Source organism: Ptychodera flava, chromosome 2 (genome assembly GCF_041260155.1).
Source record: "Ptychodera flava strain L36383 chromosome 2, AS_Pfla_20210202, whole genome shotgun sequence".
Lineage (NCBI taxonomy): Eukaryota > Metazoa > Hemichordata > Enteropneusta > Ptychoderidae > Ptychodera > Ptychodera flava.
The window spans coordinates 22,023,200-22,041,791 of NC_091929.1; the positions used below are offsets into that span (position 1 = coordinate 22,023,200).

An 18,592-nucleotide genomic window follows, 5' to 3' on the forward strand; every position below is an offset into this window, starting at 1 on the left:
ACTGAACCATATCGACCACACAAAAGATCCCGGTGCCCCCATCTTAAAGCAGACCGATATTGATATGTTTCGTTGAGTATTGTGGAAAAAATCTGATTGTCTCGTATAGCCATTTTACAATTAGCACCATATTGGACTATAAGCACTTGTTGCCCCTTTATAGCACTGTATTAACTTATAGCCCAGGCTATTGCCATTAAAATTTATCAAATGAAGTGGAAGCCATATGGACAACATGCCGTAGTACACGAAATATTTCACAATAAAATATCACGATAATCAAATCAGCACCTTTGTCAGATTTTTAAAATTAGATATTCGGGTTCATTTGGCTCTGCATAAGAAAGAATAATAAATGTAAGGAACACATCTCCATTCCTCATGTGAGCTCCATAGGTCTAAAACATTGTTCCATACTGGGCTCATTTTCTCTCCAAATAATTTTTGTCTCTCTGTATAAAGAATGGTTAATACAAAATAATGCAAATCAATTTCTCCCATTTCGTCCAAAGTTCAAATATTTGTAATCTGTTCATGTGTATCTGTCTGTGCCTGTCTCTCCCACAGTTTCCCAACCCTCCCTCGTTTACCTTCCGCTTGTCACTAACAATAATTCATGCCATAGCTTTTGCAACTGCGACAGCACAGACATCAATGGGTTGGTTGCTTTGGGATTCAATCCTATAAGTAATTTTGGTTACATATGACGCACCTACTAAACGCGCAGCTGTTATGATATAACAAATCTCGTCGCCAATAAACATAGAATATTTGCTTACGTGAATGAAAGAGCTACTCATATGTCCTTTACAGACAGCACAGAAAGTTGGCCATTTCAATTTCGACTGTTTGAAGTTAAGTGAAAGACCATTTATGATCCATGGAGTCAGCAGGTAGGTACAACCACATAGCAGTGGCCTATGCTACTATGTACACAGCTTGGACTTATCTGCAAATCTATTCAGACAGCGTTCTTAGTTAGTGTCTTGAAAAGGTAACCCAATGCACTTCACTTTCCGAGCTATACACACTGTAACACAATAATCTTATTTTATTCAGCATGACCAACGGTATATCTGAGAAACATTATCTGTGAAAAGATTACACGTTGAAGTAAAATTTAATCAGCAAACTAGTGATACTTTTTACGATAGACTTGTATTTGAAGTCGTAAAGAATAGAAGTGTGTAGATTCGACTCATCCCTTTGATTTGTCGGCGGGGATAGACTTCTTAGACTAATAAAAAGTAAAGACGCGGTAGGTCAGTTCCTGTACTATGTCCGAAAAGATACACCATTATAGTCATCATAGTCGAACATCGAGTCAATACTCATAAATAGTGGCTTCAATGTATATTCACATGCTTCAAGTTCTAGCTGCCATTTGAAAACACCTCATCGGCATAGCAAACGGAACTGGAGAGAATTTTATAGCAACTAAATTTACATTTCAGTTTGGGAAAAACCCTAGTTTCAACCTAAATGAGCTATTCTACTCAACAGTGGTTTTAAGGTAATATGCCGGACTGTACATCGGGAACTCCATTAGTACTATGGCCTCTATGCAAAGCATTTGCAAAAGCTACCTCCCCAAAAACTCACAGTATTTCGTACAATTGTCGCTAATGAAGGAAGGCACTTAGCATAAAATGAATGTTTATGCATATAAAAATCACTTTATTACAGGAGTGTCTTCAGGAAAGTCTGGTGCATCAGGTGTCTGTTTACAGTTTAAAAGACCGCTCCTGATTGTTATAGTGGGAATGGTATTCATAACGTACTTTTTTAGTACCTTGATGGTAAGTAACATATTTGATAACTTTTATGATGGTAGTGTAATGGATGCAATGTTAAACCAAAGATGTAATGCAAACTAAATATGTTAAGACACAACCTGGACTTATCTGCAAACCTTTCCAAACATCGTTCTTATTAGTCTCTAAATGCCGACGCGAAAAAACATATAGATTGTTAGTATTTGAGAAATTTCATGAAATTGTGAACTTTCGGAACAGGCTCCACGTTGTTACATATGGCTACACACAAGGTTGTTTGACCACAGGGAGAATTTTCAATTGAAATTATGAATCATCTTTCGTTTTTCAAATAATATTTATGGTCGCAAGCTTAAGATGTATGTGAGTCTAGGTTTCTGTTGCACTATGGGTTTGTGGTTCATACGATGATTTCCGAATACGACACATTTCATTCGCATCCAAACGAATGCAACAGGGATAATTAGGTTAAATAGGTGAGGTCTTTCAAAAAAGCAATGTATAGCTATGGAGACGGATATAATACGGGTAGACGAGCTAGGTCTTTCAGAGTCCTCCATGGATCTGATAAAATCAGGGGTCACAGTGCAAATTTTGGTAACAATGAAACAAATCACCTTGCATATACCTATATTAGAAAGTCAAAACGGCCGCATTTCCTGCGCTAATTGGATGCAGGGAATTAAATTTTGATGTTCACTGAACTAAGACGTTGAGAATTTTGTTTATCAGCAAACAAAGGTTGTAAATCAGACATAAAAACGTTTGAGAGTCCAAATATCTATCCCTGACGCACATTCTACCGTAACTACACTCCATAATTCTGGGCTAATCCCGACAAACGTGGCCTGCTAGCTGGGTAAATCTACCCATTCCAGACATCTGATACCATTAAATAACTTGCTGAGGATAATAACATGGTAACAAATGAATGCTCTACGGATTTGGTAATGTTAAACATATAAAAAGGGGCGTCTTTCATGCTATTTATTTCAAAACTGTCATATCTTTGTATCTTCAACACAAGTGAAAAATATTATCAACTTTTCATTAGCGGACGTGTACCTTTAATTATGAAAGGTTGTTCAATATGCAGAATCGCAATATCATTGAACTGAAACTGCTGAGTGACCTCGAAATCTGCTTTTGCATGATGAATATCTTTAGCAAGATTAATGTCATCTACTGTAGTCACATAATGAACTTTTCAAAACATGTCAATACCTATTAAATGATCAGTTGGACAGTATCATCATCTATCATTATTATAACCTGTGTATCACGGGTCAAAATGTTGATTTTGCTGTATAAGTGAATTAGTAGTGCATTCTATGGTCTTACTTACATGACGTAATACAAAATTAGAGCTTGCGACCCCGTAAAAATATGCCAAAGTATTTTTTCGTATGTTTAATGAAATGTTCTATTCTTTTGTGGTTTTATGTCATTTGTGACCTTGTTTCCCTCTCCACCTTGTCGTAGTGGTAAAATATTTCACAAACATGTAATCCAATCAAATTTACGGCATTCTGGTAGCTAGCCAGTGTGTCATCCTCTCATCTGTAACATATGTTGCCTTCAGCTTATCAGCTTGTGGTCATAGACTGCTCCTTCTATCTTCTATTCCACCGCGTCGAAACATACAAAAAACGCAGCCTGTTGCACAGCGATTGACATGTGAGAAGTGAGTGTGCTATCAGCGTACTTTTCACACACACACACACACACACACACACACACAATAAATGTCACACACACACACACACACACACACATATATATATATATATATATATATATATATATATATATATATATATATATATATATATATATATATACACACTGCGGCCCACAGGTATGCCTCAGTGTACGGTATTCCGCGAAGCATAATTTCTATCGAACAGCACTTTCAGCCGGTCGCTATTGACACCGCGAACATTATATCAATTTATTTTCAATAGATTATCGATCGAAAATCTGTTTGGGTGCCGCGGTATGCCGCTCGTGCTGGGCGCTAGTGTGTTGAAGTCACGTCATAAACATTTTTGCAATAACCCATATATTGACTTATACACTTTAACATCAAGGAATCCGTTGGTTTCCTGTACTAAAAATAAATCGACGACAATTGTTTCAGTTTTGGTGATACTTTTACTTACGTTTCAGCACATTTTGGCGCACTTCGGCGTATTTTGGCGCATTGTGAACGGGGAACTACACGCGAGTGAGCGAGACAACAATGTATCAATTTCGGACAAAAGAATACCGATCGATAACGGTCACTGCACGATTACAGTGAGAGTCTACGCCCGTTCGTCTCTGTTCTGTGTTATTTTTGCAGTTTACTGGAATTTTCATGGTTGATATTCGCCGAAATTTGGTATAAATTACAACAACCTTACTGGTATTTGGTCTGTACACTTTAAGAGGCGATAACCGATCAAAATGTGTCAATATAAGGCCCTGATTCTGCATATGCAATCGCCGTAAGATCGCCATTTTATTGAGGGCAAGAGCAAAAATTCAGCGATCGGATTTCGCTATTATTTTTTATAATATTTGGTATGACACATATCATAGGGCTCGAAATTAGCGGTGGTCCCGCGTCCACAGACTACCAACTTTTCCCTTGGGCTACCAAAACCCATGAAATGGTAGCCACACGGACTACCAAAGCCTGAGATATGAAATTACTAATAGTGGAAGAAATAATGTTGATCGCTGCTAGATGGGCGACGCTCATACGATCAACCCAGCTGGACACAGAAAGGCCAAACTATGACTTTGTCATGCAAATTAAAAGGCGACAGTGCAGTTGAATTTGTTGCGACAAACTTTCAATAAAATATCATTATCTGAACAGATGTACTTGGATGACAGGCTCGGGAAATGATGGCCAATGAAATTCATTTTCATAGTTATTTAATCACAATTAAACACAAAATTATTCAACCTGCAAAGAAAAAGCTGTCGGGCCATCCACAAATTACGCTTTCCGAAGTGTACGAGATCATCCCATGATAGTGTACTATGGTGGAGAAATATAGCCAAAATTGCCACGAAAGTATTAGGAACATGACTGTACCAATTTGTTATACTGAAATTCATAGCCAGTCTATCTTTAGCCATGTTATGTTTACACGTGCTGAGTAAAAATTCGTTGTCATGGCGAACATCAAGATTTGCGTATAAGCTATGCGTATGTGTGAATTGGTCGTCAAACTTTGAGGCGTCACTGTTATCTACTACACATGCTATACCGTTCTCCTAAGACTATGATCTGCAGGTATTGATGTTAAATGACTAGAAAATTCACTTCCTGGACAGAATCATGCAAAATAAATCTTTCTTTGTCTAGGTATAAATAAAATATCCTTTACAAAAAACATGCATGGGCTACCAGACTTTGTCACTGGGCTACCAACTTCAGAAAATGGTAGCCCAATGGGACTACCTGGGAAAAAAGTTAATTTCGAGCCCTGTATCATGAAAGGTAACTAAAACTCTATGGTTTTATTTTTTTGAGTTTCCCTCTTATTTTATGAAATGACGAGTAGAAGATCGTGTTGCTGTTGACTGTGTTTTTACTTGATTTTGCATATGGCTGTTTTCGCTTACGTATTTTTGGAATTCCCATGTGAAATTCTTCCCAATATATTATAATTGTAAGGGCAGCATATACGGGAAATAGGACCTGTTACTCTTTCATTAATATTTAGCTGTGCAGCAGAGAAACACGGCGAAATTTTCAACATGCCGCTGGGGGTGAAATTGACTCTCTGAACGCGCACTCCACGTACAAAATGGGGCGCCTTTGGGCCGTAGTGTATATACCTGTGTGTATGTTTTTTAAGGTAAATCATGAGACTGTATCAAAGGCATACAAGGAATAATTAATTGAATCGATGAATTAATTCAACTATTTACCTAGCGTGGGTCATGTGGTGCATTTTAATTTAGGAAAAAAGGGTCAATCCGATCTTCAAAGAAGGCATGGAAACAACAGACAGGACTATTAACACAACAGAACCAGAAAGAACTACTATCGGAGGATACAAGAAAGACGTGATAAATAAAGAGAAAACTGCATCCTCTCCCGAATATGATGTCAAGTTCCCCTACCTGAACTACGATCATTTTGGCATGGAGTGGATTGGAATAGTTCAAGAATACGAATGGTCCTTTAAGCACTTACACGGTGAAGACGAGTTCCTAAAAGTCACAAACCGCTAGAAGTTGGCCCTGATTCCTTCAGTGAGACGTCGATTTTCAAATCCAAGTAAGGCATAGTTGAGCACGGGTCAGCGTGAATGAGTCTTGACAACGCATGATAACGTTAGGCGTACTGAATCAGACAATATACCTGACGGACGCACTATGTGTCGGATTTGTACCTACCCCTAGTGTATACAAGCCTTCAGCAGGGAATATTGCAAATTATGCTGCTATGTCAAAACCGAGTTGAATGGTGCAAGGGTATAGCACAATAAAAATTAAATTTGTTGGAAACCATTCAACAGTTTTAAGTTACTGCAATGGCTTTATCTCTTTTAATGGTAAATAAAAGTTAGTCAAGGCACCAACAAAAATTAAACACATATTTAATCAGGCGTACTCTAAAAGGTTTCCCTTGTCACCTTAGCAAACACGTGAGCATATACAAACACGGAGACTCATCAATCCTACAAAACAACTGTATTTTCGTTTGGTTCCTCCAATAATTTATGTAACCTTTCGAGCGAAGTTAAGGCGATACCGAAGGATTCAACTTGCGGGCGGTAGCTAAGGTTGGCAGTGTTCCAAATGCGTGCTATGGCGCGTGAAAATCGTTACGATTTATAAAGCTTCCTGGCACTGTCGCCTTCTGCTCTTGCAAATGTTTAAAAGCTTTCAAGTCGGCCAATTTTCCGTCTGTTGAAATGAATTTAGGCAGAATTGTAGACGCCACCAGGATAATTAAGGCTAAGCATGCCTTTTAAAAAATTCTCAATAATTTTTGAGATATGACAGGAATAGGAAAACAATTGTACAAAATTACAAAGTAGATTTTTGTCATTTCAAAACGTAGTTTGTTTCAAGGCTGACCTAATCCATGTCCGGGACTGTGAATGAGTATGTCAAGTATCATTGCTTAAAATTTTAGGGGATTTTGAGCAAATTTGGAGTGGCTTAATCTTTTCAAAAACATGCTGTGCTAATCTGCATATCTATGACGTCATGCGTTCCATGACCGGCAACCATGCATCTGCTGTACAAAAACTTTATTTTCGTGATTTGACAAATTTTCCTTAGCAACCGCTGCCTAGAAACTTGAATCATTCGGTATCGCCTTAAGTGCGTCTAGCCTTTCCTAAACATAGCAACATGTTACTCTTTTATTCAAAATCATGAAAATTATTAATATTCTTAACTTCTCTCGTTTGACAGATTATAAATTGATTTATATCCGCTCTTATTTACTTATTTATTGTTATTACCAAATGAGTAACTAAAACAGAGTTTTTGGTACAACTCTTGTTAATGTATCAACATTCTGTATGGTACTGACTCTCTGTCTCTCTGTCTCTGTCTCTGTCTGTCTGTCTGTCTGTCTGTCTGTCTCTCTGTCTCTGTCTCTGTCTCTCTCTGTCTCTCTCTCTCTCTGTCTCTCTGTCTCTCTCTCTCTCTCTCTTTTAAGGGTAACTCTCCACGACAAGAAAACGAAATACAAAAAAGGGGATTTTATACATGTCATCATTGAAACAAAAGATGAACATGGAAGCAAGCGTCTAAGGGGAGGTGACTTTTTGTTAGGGGTAATGTCGAACGAGATTTCACAAAAAAGCACCGCTGGAAGGACAGTTGATTATGGTAATGGTACATACAGTATGTACTTCTATGCGGGATGGACGGGAGACGCCTTCATTAACGTTACACTGTATGTAACAAGAGAGGCTGTCTTGTTCTACAACAACTTTAGACACAGAGAAAAACGGATTCTCTGGTCTGCCGTTTTCAGCGATGGAAACGTGTCGGAAAAAAGTAACTGTACGACAACGAATGGAGGGCACTGGAATAACAAATGTAGCTATGGAAATATCTGGTCTTTAGGTAAAACTGTGTTACTATGTGAGAAACCGGAATCTTTAGCGTGCGGAACGCTAGCAAGTACCAGCCAAGACATTCAGAACTTGGAGATGCTAGCAGAAGCCGCCGTAACGATTGTGGATAAGGAATACTTGTTTGAAGGGTAAGTTTTGATGTTATGTGTAATGACAAGAAAAACAACATGAAAGAGAGATCTTTAAATAAACCAAAGAATTTATAGAATTAATAAGTAATAATTATCATTGCTCACCGCCTGAAAAAGTCTAGAGCCAGGATTTATGCATTTGGCTTTGACCGTCCGTCCGTGAATTCATATGTCTGTCCGGAGCTGTTTCTCGGACATGACCGAACTGATTTGTCTATAAACTTGGTATTAGGACAAAACACTATTGCAAGCATGTGCAGATTGATTTATTTTGTCATCCAATGAATGGGCAACAAGTGGCCATTTGTGCGAATGGGTATAGTTTACACACACCCTGAATGATGTAACCCAATGGTTGCACAAAGATAGCACTATGTTATGACTGCATTTTAATTTGTTTTGCAACAGGGTCGAGTGCATGCGTACGATCGGAGGCCATTTTTAAAATCTGGAGCCAGTTTTTCTGACATGATTGCCAGAATTCAATCAAACTTGGCAGAAGGACGTATTACCATAACGTTCGGAATGCTCGTCAATTTTTCTTGCAATACGATTAAATGTGGCAAGCTGGCAGAGATTCAGGTTTTTTTAATATTTGTTGAACTGGAAGTATTTGTCTGATCATTAAGCACCTTAATCGAATTTTGTGTATATTCAACAGAAATTATAGAGATGCAACATTTTCAGCGTGCCCTATAAAGGTGCAAATAGAAGGTAAGTCGACTGTTATAGTTAACTTCTTCATACACGTGAGCTATTGATGTACCATTGTCTGTCTGTCTGTCTGGCTGTCTGTCAGTGTGCACGATAGCTCAAGGGATTTGAATCAAATCTGGTATATATATATATATATATATATATATATATATATATATTATATATATATTCTATTGGAAGTGGCAGCAAATGATTATTTTTTCAGGGAATGGCTTGCATAACTAATAATTATTTGTTTAGAGATCAGATACTCTCACTATAAGAGCAATCTAAATATCACCATATTTTTTTCTGACAATAATGACCACGCTCTTATCAACAAGCAAATGGTAAGCATGCCTTTTAGAAAATTCTCAATAATTTTTGAGATATGACGAAATGGTAATATTTTCAGCAAAAGTATCCTCTGTAGAGTATGTCATTGTCAATGATACTTATGCAAACAGCACAACCATCATTTTTTGACAAAACAGAATAGTTTAAAATCTGCTTCATTTAACAAATAATTGAAATGTCAACCAATCTTCCATTGAAGGAATAGTCATATCCACAAAAACAAGCAAATGTACTTTTTCGACAACCGTACCAACTCTTCCAGTCGCAAATGTCCAGTCAACACAATAATCTGACAAACTGACCTTTCCAACAATGTAAATTGCCCGGGCCCCTTCAATTCTTGTAACTTTAGTTCAATGAAAGCTATAAATGCTGAATATTACGCATGGTGTTGATCATAACATTTTTAATGAATTACATCCTTGTGGCAAATATGTTACCGAAAGGTGTTAATTTAGAGAAAAATGCAACATACTCTGAAATATCACAGCATTTTGAGTTCATGCTCATGCTATCCACAAGGAAAGCATTGATTGACGACTGACCATAATGATTTCATGTCAATTTGTATCGTTTTATTCCAGACTCTAGAACGGAGTTGAAACTACCCACCTGTGGACCCGATCTTCCTGTTGCCATGACGAGCGGTTACTGGCTGAACAACATCACATTTGTACCAATGATGTGCAAAAGTCAGAAATGGACTCCACAATTAAGGTTAAACTGTACGTCAGACAAAAGTTTCTTCTTCATAGGAGACTCCACACTCTTACAATTGAATCGTGTTTTCAATAGAAAGGACATTATGGGTGAGATAGTAAAAACAGTCTGTAAATTTTTTGGACTACGTACAGGTTTTCCTGTTCAGAAGGTTGAAGAAGTGGCTTTTGAAAGTGATTTTATCGACAAGATCAATGTCTCCTTGTGTAGATCCTACACCCCGGTTGTAGTATTTAATTTCGGCTTCCACTATGCTTCGTGGTCAGTCAGAGCTTACATTGACAGAATTTACCGAACCAAATTTTCAGTCATTCGACTTTTTGAGCGATGTCCGAATTCAATCGTCATTATCAAGTTGGCACATCCTCGAGATAATAACAGTGTTACACAGAGTGTTCATAGTGGAAATTATCTTTTCTATGACATGAATAGAATGCTACGGAGAGTCTTTGGTGGCATTGGTGTGCGTTTTCTTGATTTGTGGGACATGGTTCTATCTCATCCTGATAAAAATACCGTTCATGTTGCAGCTCATATTATCCAACAACAGTTTGACATGTTGTTCTCCTACATCTGCCCAAGTATGGTAAAATAAATGCAGGGAGAGTGAATAATTTACCCGTCTTTATTTGTCGATGTAAACTTGTATTGTTTTTCTTTTGTCGCCAAGTCAGTAAGACTCAGGTTTTTCCCACGGGGCGTGACCGATCACCAACGCGAGTGGAACTGTGGCGTACAGCAGCGTCAACGTAAACTCGTACTCCATACCGTAGTTGACAATGGTCCTAGTGCCGAACGTTCGATGTTCGGGAGCTGAATTTAGGTGGACCACCAGAATTCAAACTTTCACTTTTTTGAGGGCATGTTTTTATCGATATCTCGCAATCCGCGCGCAGTCGCTACATCACTAATATCAACCGTTAGCATTAAAAAATGTGTTTTAAGAATGTTACCAAGTGGGAGTGCCACTTTAATGTTACTGTTTTGTCACAAATGTGTTCGAAACTTTAGAAACAAGCATTTCGCTTACGAGCAAGAGCGCATGCATATCGTATTGTATTGTGGACCTAGAACTTGAATAATCTAAATGTCCTGTATGTCCTGTGTCCTAGTCCCTTCCCTAGTCATTGTTAATACACCAATGGCCACTGTACTGTTGATTAAGTCCACTTGATACAGTCAGAAATTCTGCTTGTACAAAGGCAAAACCAGCTCTATCTGGGGTTGTAAATGAGAGTTTACCATTGGCACACTGTGTAACATTACCATGCACTGATCCATGTACAATCTTGACAACTTAGTATGTAATGCTGTTGATTTCAATTTCCCTGGACACACTGTCTGCATGGGACACACAAATTTGCGTGATGCTATAACAGTGATCTCATAAAAGTGTGTAGCCTCAATAAACTAATTATCGCGAAGAGTCTTTTATGAATGGAAATGGTATAAGGAGGCCGTTGTGGTCAAAATTATGTCACATTAATTTTAATGTGTCAAAATTAATTTTATGTTGTCTCGAATAACTTTCACTAGTACTGGCAATTAATTTTGTATAGTCCTTGAATTAATTAAACATATATCAAATTAATCTTACATCCAAGAATTAATATTATGTAGCATAGGATTACTTTTACTGGTATTTTGAATTAAATTTATATTTTCTTGTAACTAATTTAATCTGTTAAAATTAATTTTATATGTTGAAATTAATTTTATTTAGCCTAGAATAAATTTTATCAGTATATCGAAAAAGCTTTCCATTTTTTGTGTAATTGAACTTGCTGAAATAAGTTTATGTAGTCTTGAATTAATTTACTTGTATCTCGAACGAGTTTTACACTGTTGCAGAATTAATTTTGTGTGAACGTAGAATTTTACGGCTAATTCTACAGTCAATTTTGATTGCTTGTATGTAATATAAAGTTTCTTGTCCCCCTAAATTACTTCAAATGTATCGTGTTCAACTTATTGATTTAGCCAGTACGCTTCTTTTGTCAAATTTTACTGTTGACCACTGGAATTGCAGCCCGGTTATTAAATCATTCGCCAACAATAGCAATTAGTATTATGTGCAAGGCTTATTTATAAGAGTAATTATGTGTATTTAAAACAAACTTATGTGAGTAAAACTTGTAAATGAGCTTATGCTCTGTTACAAAAATCATAAAATTTTACAAAATGTCAGAGATATCGTCACCTAAAATGTATGTGCGAGGAACGTGACCAGAAACACGATTCTTGCCTAGTATTTTCGGTTGGTACCTTACTCAATAATGGTATTGTATTGCTTGTGGTATTTTTGTGCAATTAACCGCTTAGTCAAAATATTCTGTATCGGAAGAGCTCAATCGTTTATAGTGAATTTGCGTCTATTTCTGTATGTATTTTTGCGGTGCTGAAATGAAAATGACTCTTTCCTAATTCCGTCTTTATCTTAACGTTCTGTCACCACATAGGGCAAATATTTGCAGTCTGAATCAATGAATACATTCCGCTCTCTTCTACGTTTGTACTTAATGTTACGCGTTTCATGCATCGTATATCAAGTTTCGAACCGAAACGTACAGCTGCTGCGTGGGAGCTAGCTTTGCTTCATAATTCTGTTAAATATATATTATTTGACTTGCCTGTGTTGCCAAAGTTAAGAAATGTACATGTGTTTACCAAAAAAGAGCGCATCCACGCCGTCTAGTGCTCTATTGTCCAGACCTCACGTCACAGCCCTCCGACCGTTCATCCATTATCAAGGTCACTGCAAACATGATCCATCTATTGTCATGCAAAACTCCTTCACTATTCCGATAACACAGATTCTTATTTACCAGCCAACCATTAAATTCGATATTACTACAATGAATAGTAAAAGTACAATACTTGCGCTATGACAGATTGCATTTCCTAGTTTCACATGGAACGCTATGTGGTGTTAATTTGCTACATATGCAAACATCATAAAGCACTTTGAAAGTATCAATAACAAATCCAGATGATATAAATAATCGCCTTGTCTAGCCTTTCACCCATAAAAACTGCATTGGATGAGGGTGCATCTTCAGTTATGTTTCAATTGTAATTTTTTTGTAAAATAGAGATTTATTTTCCACTCTTTAAGTATATCAAACAAAACGTCAATAATAGTGTGTAATTTAAGGTGTTCTTTTTAACCTATGAACTTTAGTCCGCACCTAATATATCAATTTTAATAAATAACTCCACATTATATACAGTGAAACATTTTGAGGGTTATGAAGGTATGTGTGAACACATTGTAGGGGTAGATGGAGGGCATATTCTTATGTTATGGAACAAATATTATTTTAGAAAGAGCTATTATTCTTTAAAGAAATACTAAAATGGAATAAATGTAGCTGAATTCTTGACAAAACGTGTCATTTGGTATTTGTTGACTACTTTGTTGACATTTCTCCAACAGAACAGTTAAATCGTTTTTTAATCAGTTCGCATCTGCATTCTGTTTGCCTCGCCATTATTAGGGGAAGGCTGCATTAACTTGCATGGTACTTGAAACCCGAGTCCTTGCCTGACTAACTCGGGTGACAAACAGAAGACTTTAATCCCCAAGGTGTGAATGTTCCATTGTTATCTTTATCTAATCCAGCTGGTTCCATTGTAGTGCCATTGTAGGAAAGGCTTGTCTGTGAAATTGACGTGAAATTGACGTGAAATTAATGGAGCTTTCCCGTAATGTGGTGTTAAACTCTGTGATTCTATCTTCTCCTCCAAAACGTATTGATTAACGTGATGATGTGACTTCACCGAACACGAACTGGAATCAAAATGAAACATTTACACTTACGCAATACCCGAATGGAGCCATACCAATTTGATTTCTATTTGCTGCTAACTATTATTCTAGTGTGCCATTAATGACATGTATAGCTGCACATGCGTGAGTTAAACTTGTCGCATGTACGTCAGCAATTATATCGTTAAAGACGAGTGATTTAAATCATTGCCAGTCGGCTTAGATTATAGACTAAATGAAGTTTTTTGAGCTGTCACTGCTGGATTAGGACACACATCGAACACGTAAATCTCATAAAATATGATAAGACACTCTCTTCTGCATTTGCAGTCAAGCCCTCTTGTCTAGATTTTCGTTAAATTTTACCGTCTGATATTAACGAATACATTCCATTGCCCATAAACATTTTACGAGGCGCTTCTTGTTATACAGCTGCTGCAGCTTGAATGGTGTCTGTGAGGGGCCTAGTCTTGCTTTGTATCGATGAACGTGTTAGATCTCGGAAGAATTTGAACACACCGCCGAGACGTCGTCAAGGTGTGTAAATACTGCGCATTTGTGCGATGTCTTACTTTCCAGTCTGTTCATTTACAAAATATTCAAGTTTGATTTGCCTCCTTTTTGTTTCTGAATACATGAATATTAAGTGTCCACTTGGTTTTCGGATGTCTTCTGGAAACGGCCTTTCAGCGTTTCGCCTTTCTTTCTAATATACCCTTGTTGGTGCGCTCGTTACTGACTTTGTCTAAGTTGGTGACATCGTCCACAGATTAGTAACTCACCATTGCTTGCGTTGACGCATTAGGCTATCAAACGCATCAGATAAACGCAACATAGTGATAAACCCTAGCGTAAGATTATCACGGGCCAAATACATGACTTAGGGAAGAAGACAAGAAATTTTTACAAAACAGTTCTAAGATAAGACCAAGAGACCCGAGGTAAGTAGTATTTAGCTTTATTGGGAATATCATAGTCAAACACATTAAAATAAACAATGGTAACAAGAAACCGGTGCTGAACCAAGACACTCCAACCCCTGCCCCACCCCTGGGGACGGACATTTTCGGTGGGCTATCATTGTGATATAACGCGAAAATAGTCACAACTCGGTCATTTGATGCTTTACTAACGATGAAAGGTGGAACACAAATTAATAAGGATATGATGATATCCTTTTGCATTTTTCATGGCATTTGGTACTATAACGTCGTAGTATCTGAATGTACCATTAACCGTGGATCCTATCTGGTAAATCAAGTTCTGTTTGTCATGTTTCCCTACATAATTTGGCACCATTAGCATAATCATATGTTCGCAAAATGGAATCAAGATTCAGTTAGCCGTACTTTTGAAACAATTTTACATTTAGCGTAAAACAGAGTTTCATTACTCATCTTAATACAATTTTAATTCAAATTGTTCAAATTGTCAATTAAGCCTGCAAAATTGACATCTCCTATGTAATTACTGACCATTGCATATTTAGCCCTACTTGTTGAATTCTATGCGTGTTCGACTAATTCCTCCCTTGAACCTTTATCGCTCTGTCCACTTTTTGCCCATTTTTTGCAAACTGATTGATATAAGATTATTTTTAATTAGAAGGAAACACCATCATCACTATCTTATTGCATTGAAGTCTTCTTATAGTTGAAAGAGGATCAAAGTTTAGGTTATTTGAATAAATGGAATAGCACTCAACACCTATCTATGTGCATTCAACACCTCTCTATGTGCATTCAACACCTCTTTACAGGATTGTTCATAAATACCAGCAGTCTAAAATAATCCATTCTACCGCCGACGCTTACTGTTTCCACGGCCAGACATTTTATTGTTTCATCATGCGTCATACCAGCGCGTAGAGTTCCTGTTGTTCCGATTCACGGCTGTGCACGTGTTTCATATTTCGGTTATCGACATAATCAACTTGTTTGGAGTCGACAAAGTTTTGAATCAGTATTTTAATCTTTGCTATGCTCTATTATAACGTATTTCCTACCTAAAGGAAGTGATCCCGTCAAATGTACAAGGTTGAAAGAGGTTCAAAGTATCAATAATTTGTATAAAATAAACGTCATTTGCACGCTCTTTTCTTCATTAAAAGATTATCGTACTTGTCTGGATAGGGCAAATCTTTGCAGTCTGAAATTAATGTATACACACCACTTTCCACTGCGACTCTACGAAATGCTAAGCGTTTCGTTGTAAATCTTCTTTCAAACCGGAAGATATTAAAGATATATTTGACCTGCCTGAGTTGGCAAAGCTGAGAAGTGTGCATTTGATCACTAAACAAGAGAGCACCCACACTGTCCAGTACTCTCTTGTCCAGACCTAACAGCCCTCCGACCGTTTATCCATTATCCAGTTCACTGCAAACATGATGCAAAATGCCCTCACTTTTCCGCTAACACAGATTCTTATTAAGCTAACCATTAAATGCAATATTACTCTAATATGTAGTAAAAGTAAAGTAGTTTCGCTGCGACGGATTGCATTACGTAGTTTGACATATTAAGTCACATAAGTTTCTAAGCATCATATCATTAAAATGTGGAGAATTTGCTACATATGCAGACATCCTTCAAAAGTATCAATAACAAATCCAGGTGCTATAAATCATTACCTTTTCTAGCCTTACATCCATTAAAACTGCATAAGGTGCAACTTTTGGTATATTTCCATTGTAACTTGGGTGGTTTGCTGTTTTTTGTAAAATAGTTTTATTTTCCACACCGTAAACTATATCGAACAAAACATCACAGTACTGTGTGTATTTTCCAGTGTTCTTTTTGACCTTTGAACTTTAGTCAATACCTAATGAATCAATTTAGCAACGATAAAAAATCAACATTTTATACAGTGAAACATCTACGTTATATGTGTGAACTTATTGTAGGGGACAGAAGGAGAGCATGTTCTTGTGTTATGGAACAAATGTTATTTTGAGAAAGAGAGCTATTATTCTTTTAAGAAATACTAAGCTGTAATAAATAGCGCTGAATTCTTGTCAAAGCGTGTCGTTTGGCATTTGATCGACTCATCTGGTGACATTAGCGTTGTATTCATTGCTTCGCTTCGATAAAGTTTGTGTGAGATGTATGATAGTGTGTGTACTAGCATGAGTGCTTCACGAACTCTACGGCGAGTGGAGAGGGCGCAGTCGCAATTGTAACATCCTTAGCTCGGATGTTGAACCCAGCTTTTTGGACACCGTGGCGCAAAGCGCCAAAGGTGTCCTATGTCGCCACAATGTCTGTGTGTGTGTCCGTCTGTCCGTCGGTCTGTCCGTCCGTAGACAGATTTTGTTCCACTCATAACTTGAGAACCCCGGAGTCAAATTGTATGAAATTTGGTATGTAGAATGGTTATGATAAGATCTAGATCTGATTAGATTTTGGTGGGTGTGGCTTATTAATTAAATGCTCATTATGGCTCAAATTTGGACATACATGTACTGGTAAAAAAAACGTGCCAAGTATGAGTAATGAAATTTTTTGTATAGCGTCACCTAGCGGTGAGAATTATCTGAACTTTGGATCTGCTACCGTCCTTGTTACTCCTATCACAGTCCCTATGCTCCTATATCATCTTTTCCTGGTGAACGATTGTAATCTTGTACTTGAAAAAGAACTACGTCCAATTCATTAAGATTTACTGTGTACATCATGAAAACCACATCATGAATACTGATGTGTGTGTGATCATTTTTGGAATAAAATAAATGTATCAAGTGGTGTTTTGGAAATTCGTATGATCGGAGTCACATGTCTGACAGACTAAGTACGAACATGCTACGGCTTCTGAAAGTGCTCAGTGTGTAAGCTTGTGGGAATTTTTGAAGCATTTTTTCTCGTTGAATTTGACAAATTATCAGCAAATACCTCAATACTTCATGGTAATCCTTTCTTCTCGATCGTTTCCTGGGGTTTCAAAGTCATACGAGCGAAAATGAGTGAAAAGTTTTGATGCAACAACGTGCATTGGCGAGAGTGGCCGCCATGTTTTCAATTCGCTGTTTTTTGCCCACTGAGCCTGTGTATACACAGTGTTCTATGACATTGATCTTTTCCTGGTGCACAATTCAATCTTGTACTCGAAAAAGAACTACGTCCAATTCATAAGATTTACTGTGTACATCATGAAAACCACATCATGAATACTGATATGTGTGTGATCATTTTTGGAATAAAATAAATGTATCAAGTGGTATTTTGGAAATTCGTATGATCGGAGTCACATGTCTGACAGACTAAGTACGAACATGCTACAGCTTCTGAAAGCGCTGTGAGAATTTTCGAAGCATCGTTTAATTTGACAAATTATCAGCAAATACCTCAATACTTCATGGTAACCCTTTCTTCTCAGTCCTTTCCTGGAGTTTCAAGGTCATACGAACGAAAATGAGCGAAAAATTTTGATGCAAAAGTCGTGCATCGGCGAGAGTGGCCGCCATGTTTTCAATTTTCTATTTTTAGCCCACTGAGCCTGTGTATACACAGCGTTCTATTGCATTTGAGCGTTAGCGTCAAGAGACTGAAAGTATTCATATATAAATAGCCCATGATTCGAGCTTTATTTTCGTGCTTTTTCGTTTGAATTTTGGCCAAATAGTCGCTTTTTAGCGGGTTTTGAATTTTTTAAAGCATCTAAAACATTCAAATGACTTTTAATTAACAAACAAAAGAAAAAAGTAAGAAATTTAATTTATTATCCACAAAATGAAAATATTTTGTACAAGCTGAATCATGCAGCTCAAAAGCGAACGATCAATGTTTTGGACGAGTGTGAGCGATTTTCGCGGGGATTCCCCAGACCTATTGTTCATAGCTACGGCGCTCGAAAACGCAGTCAGTTTCTGTGGAACGGGATGAAATTATCTTTCAGGCGAGGCGTTTCAAGTCACTCTTGAGAAAAATTACTTATTTATCAGTTGTTGTTTTACCGTTTCATGACACATTGTTTTGATTCAATCACTTATTGACCTGAAAAACAACGATATTTAGTACTCTTTTTCAACAGACTTTAGTAAGT

The 18,592-nt window shown here is 37.2% G+C and overlaps 1 protein-coding gene across 1 annotated transcript; it reads left to right on the forward strand.

Annotated features, from left to right (window-relative positions):
- The first annotated feature begins 767 nt into the window (after positions 1–767).
- On the forward strand, positions 768–13,167 carry LOC139116980 (NXPE family member 3-like). The gene is made up of 6 exons (XM_070679764.1): positions 768–893; positions 1,687–1,799; positions 5,739–6,057; positions 7,456–8,007; positions 8,672–8,724; positions 9,648–13,167. Exons 4-6 carry the CDS (start codon positions 7,577–7,579, stop codon positions 10,376–10,378), a joined length of 1,215 nt encoding a protein of 404 aa, XP_070535865.1. The 5' UTR covers positions 768–893; positions 1,687–1,799; positions 5,739–6,057; positions 7,456–7,576; the 3' UTR covers positions 10,379–13,167.
- Positions 13,168–18,592: the final 5,425 nt, after the last annotated feature.

Coding starts and splice junctions, on each gene's coding strand:
- LOC139116980 (XM_070679764.1), top strand. CDS start 7,577: ATGTCGAACGAGATTTCACAAAAAAGCACCGCTGGAAGGACAGTTGAT. Junction 8,008..8,671: donor AAGGAATACTTGTTTGAAGG/GTAAGTTTTGAT, acceptor TATATTCAACAG/AAATTATAGAGATGCAACAT. Junction 8,725..9,647: donor TATAAAGGTGCAAATAGAAG/GTAAGTCGACTG, acceptor GTTTTATTCCAG/ACTCTAGAACGGAGTTGAAA.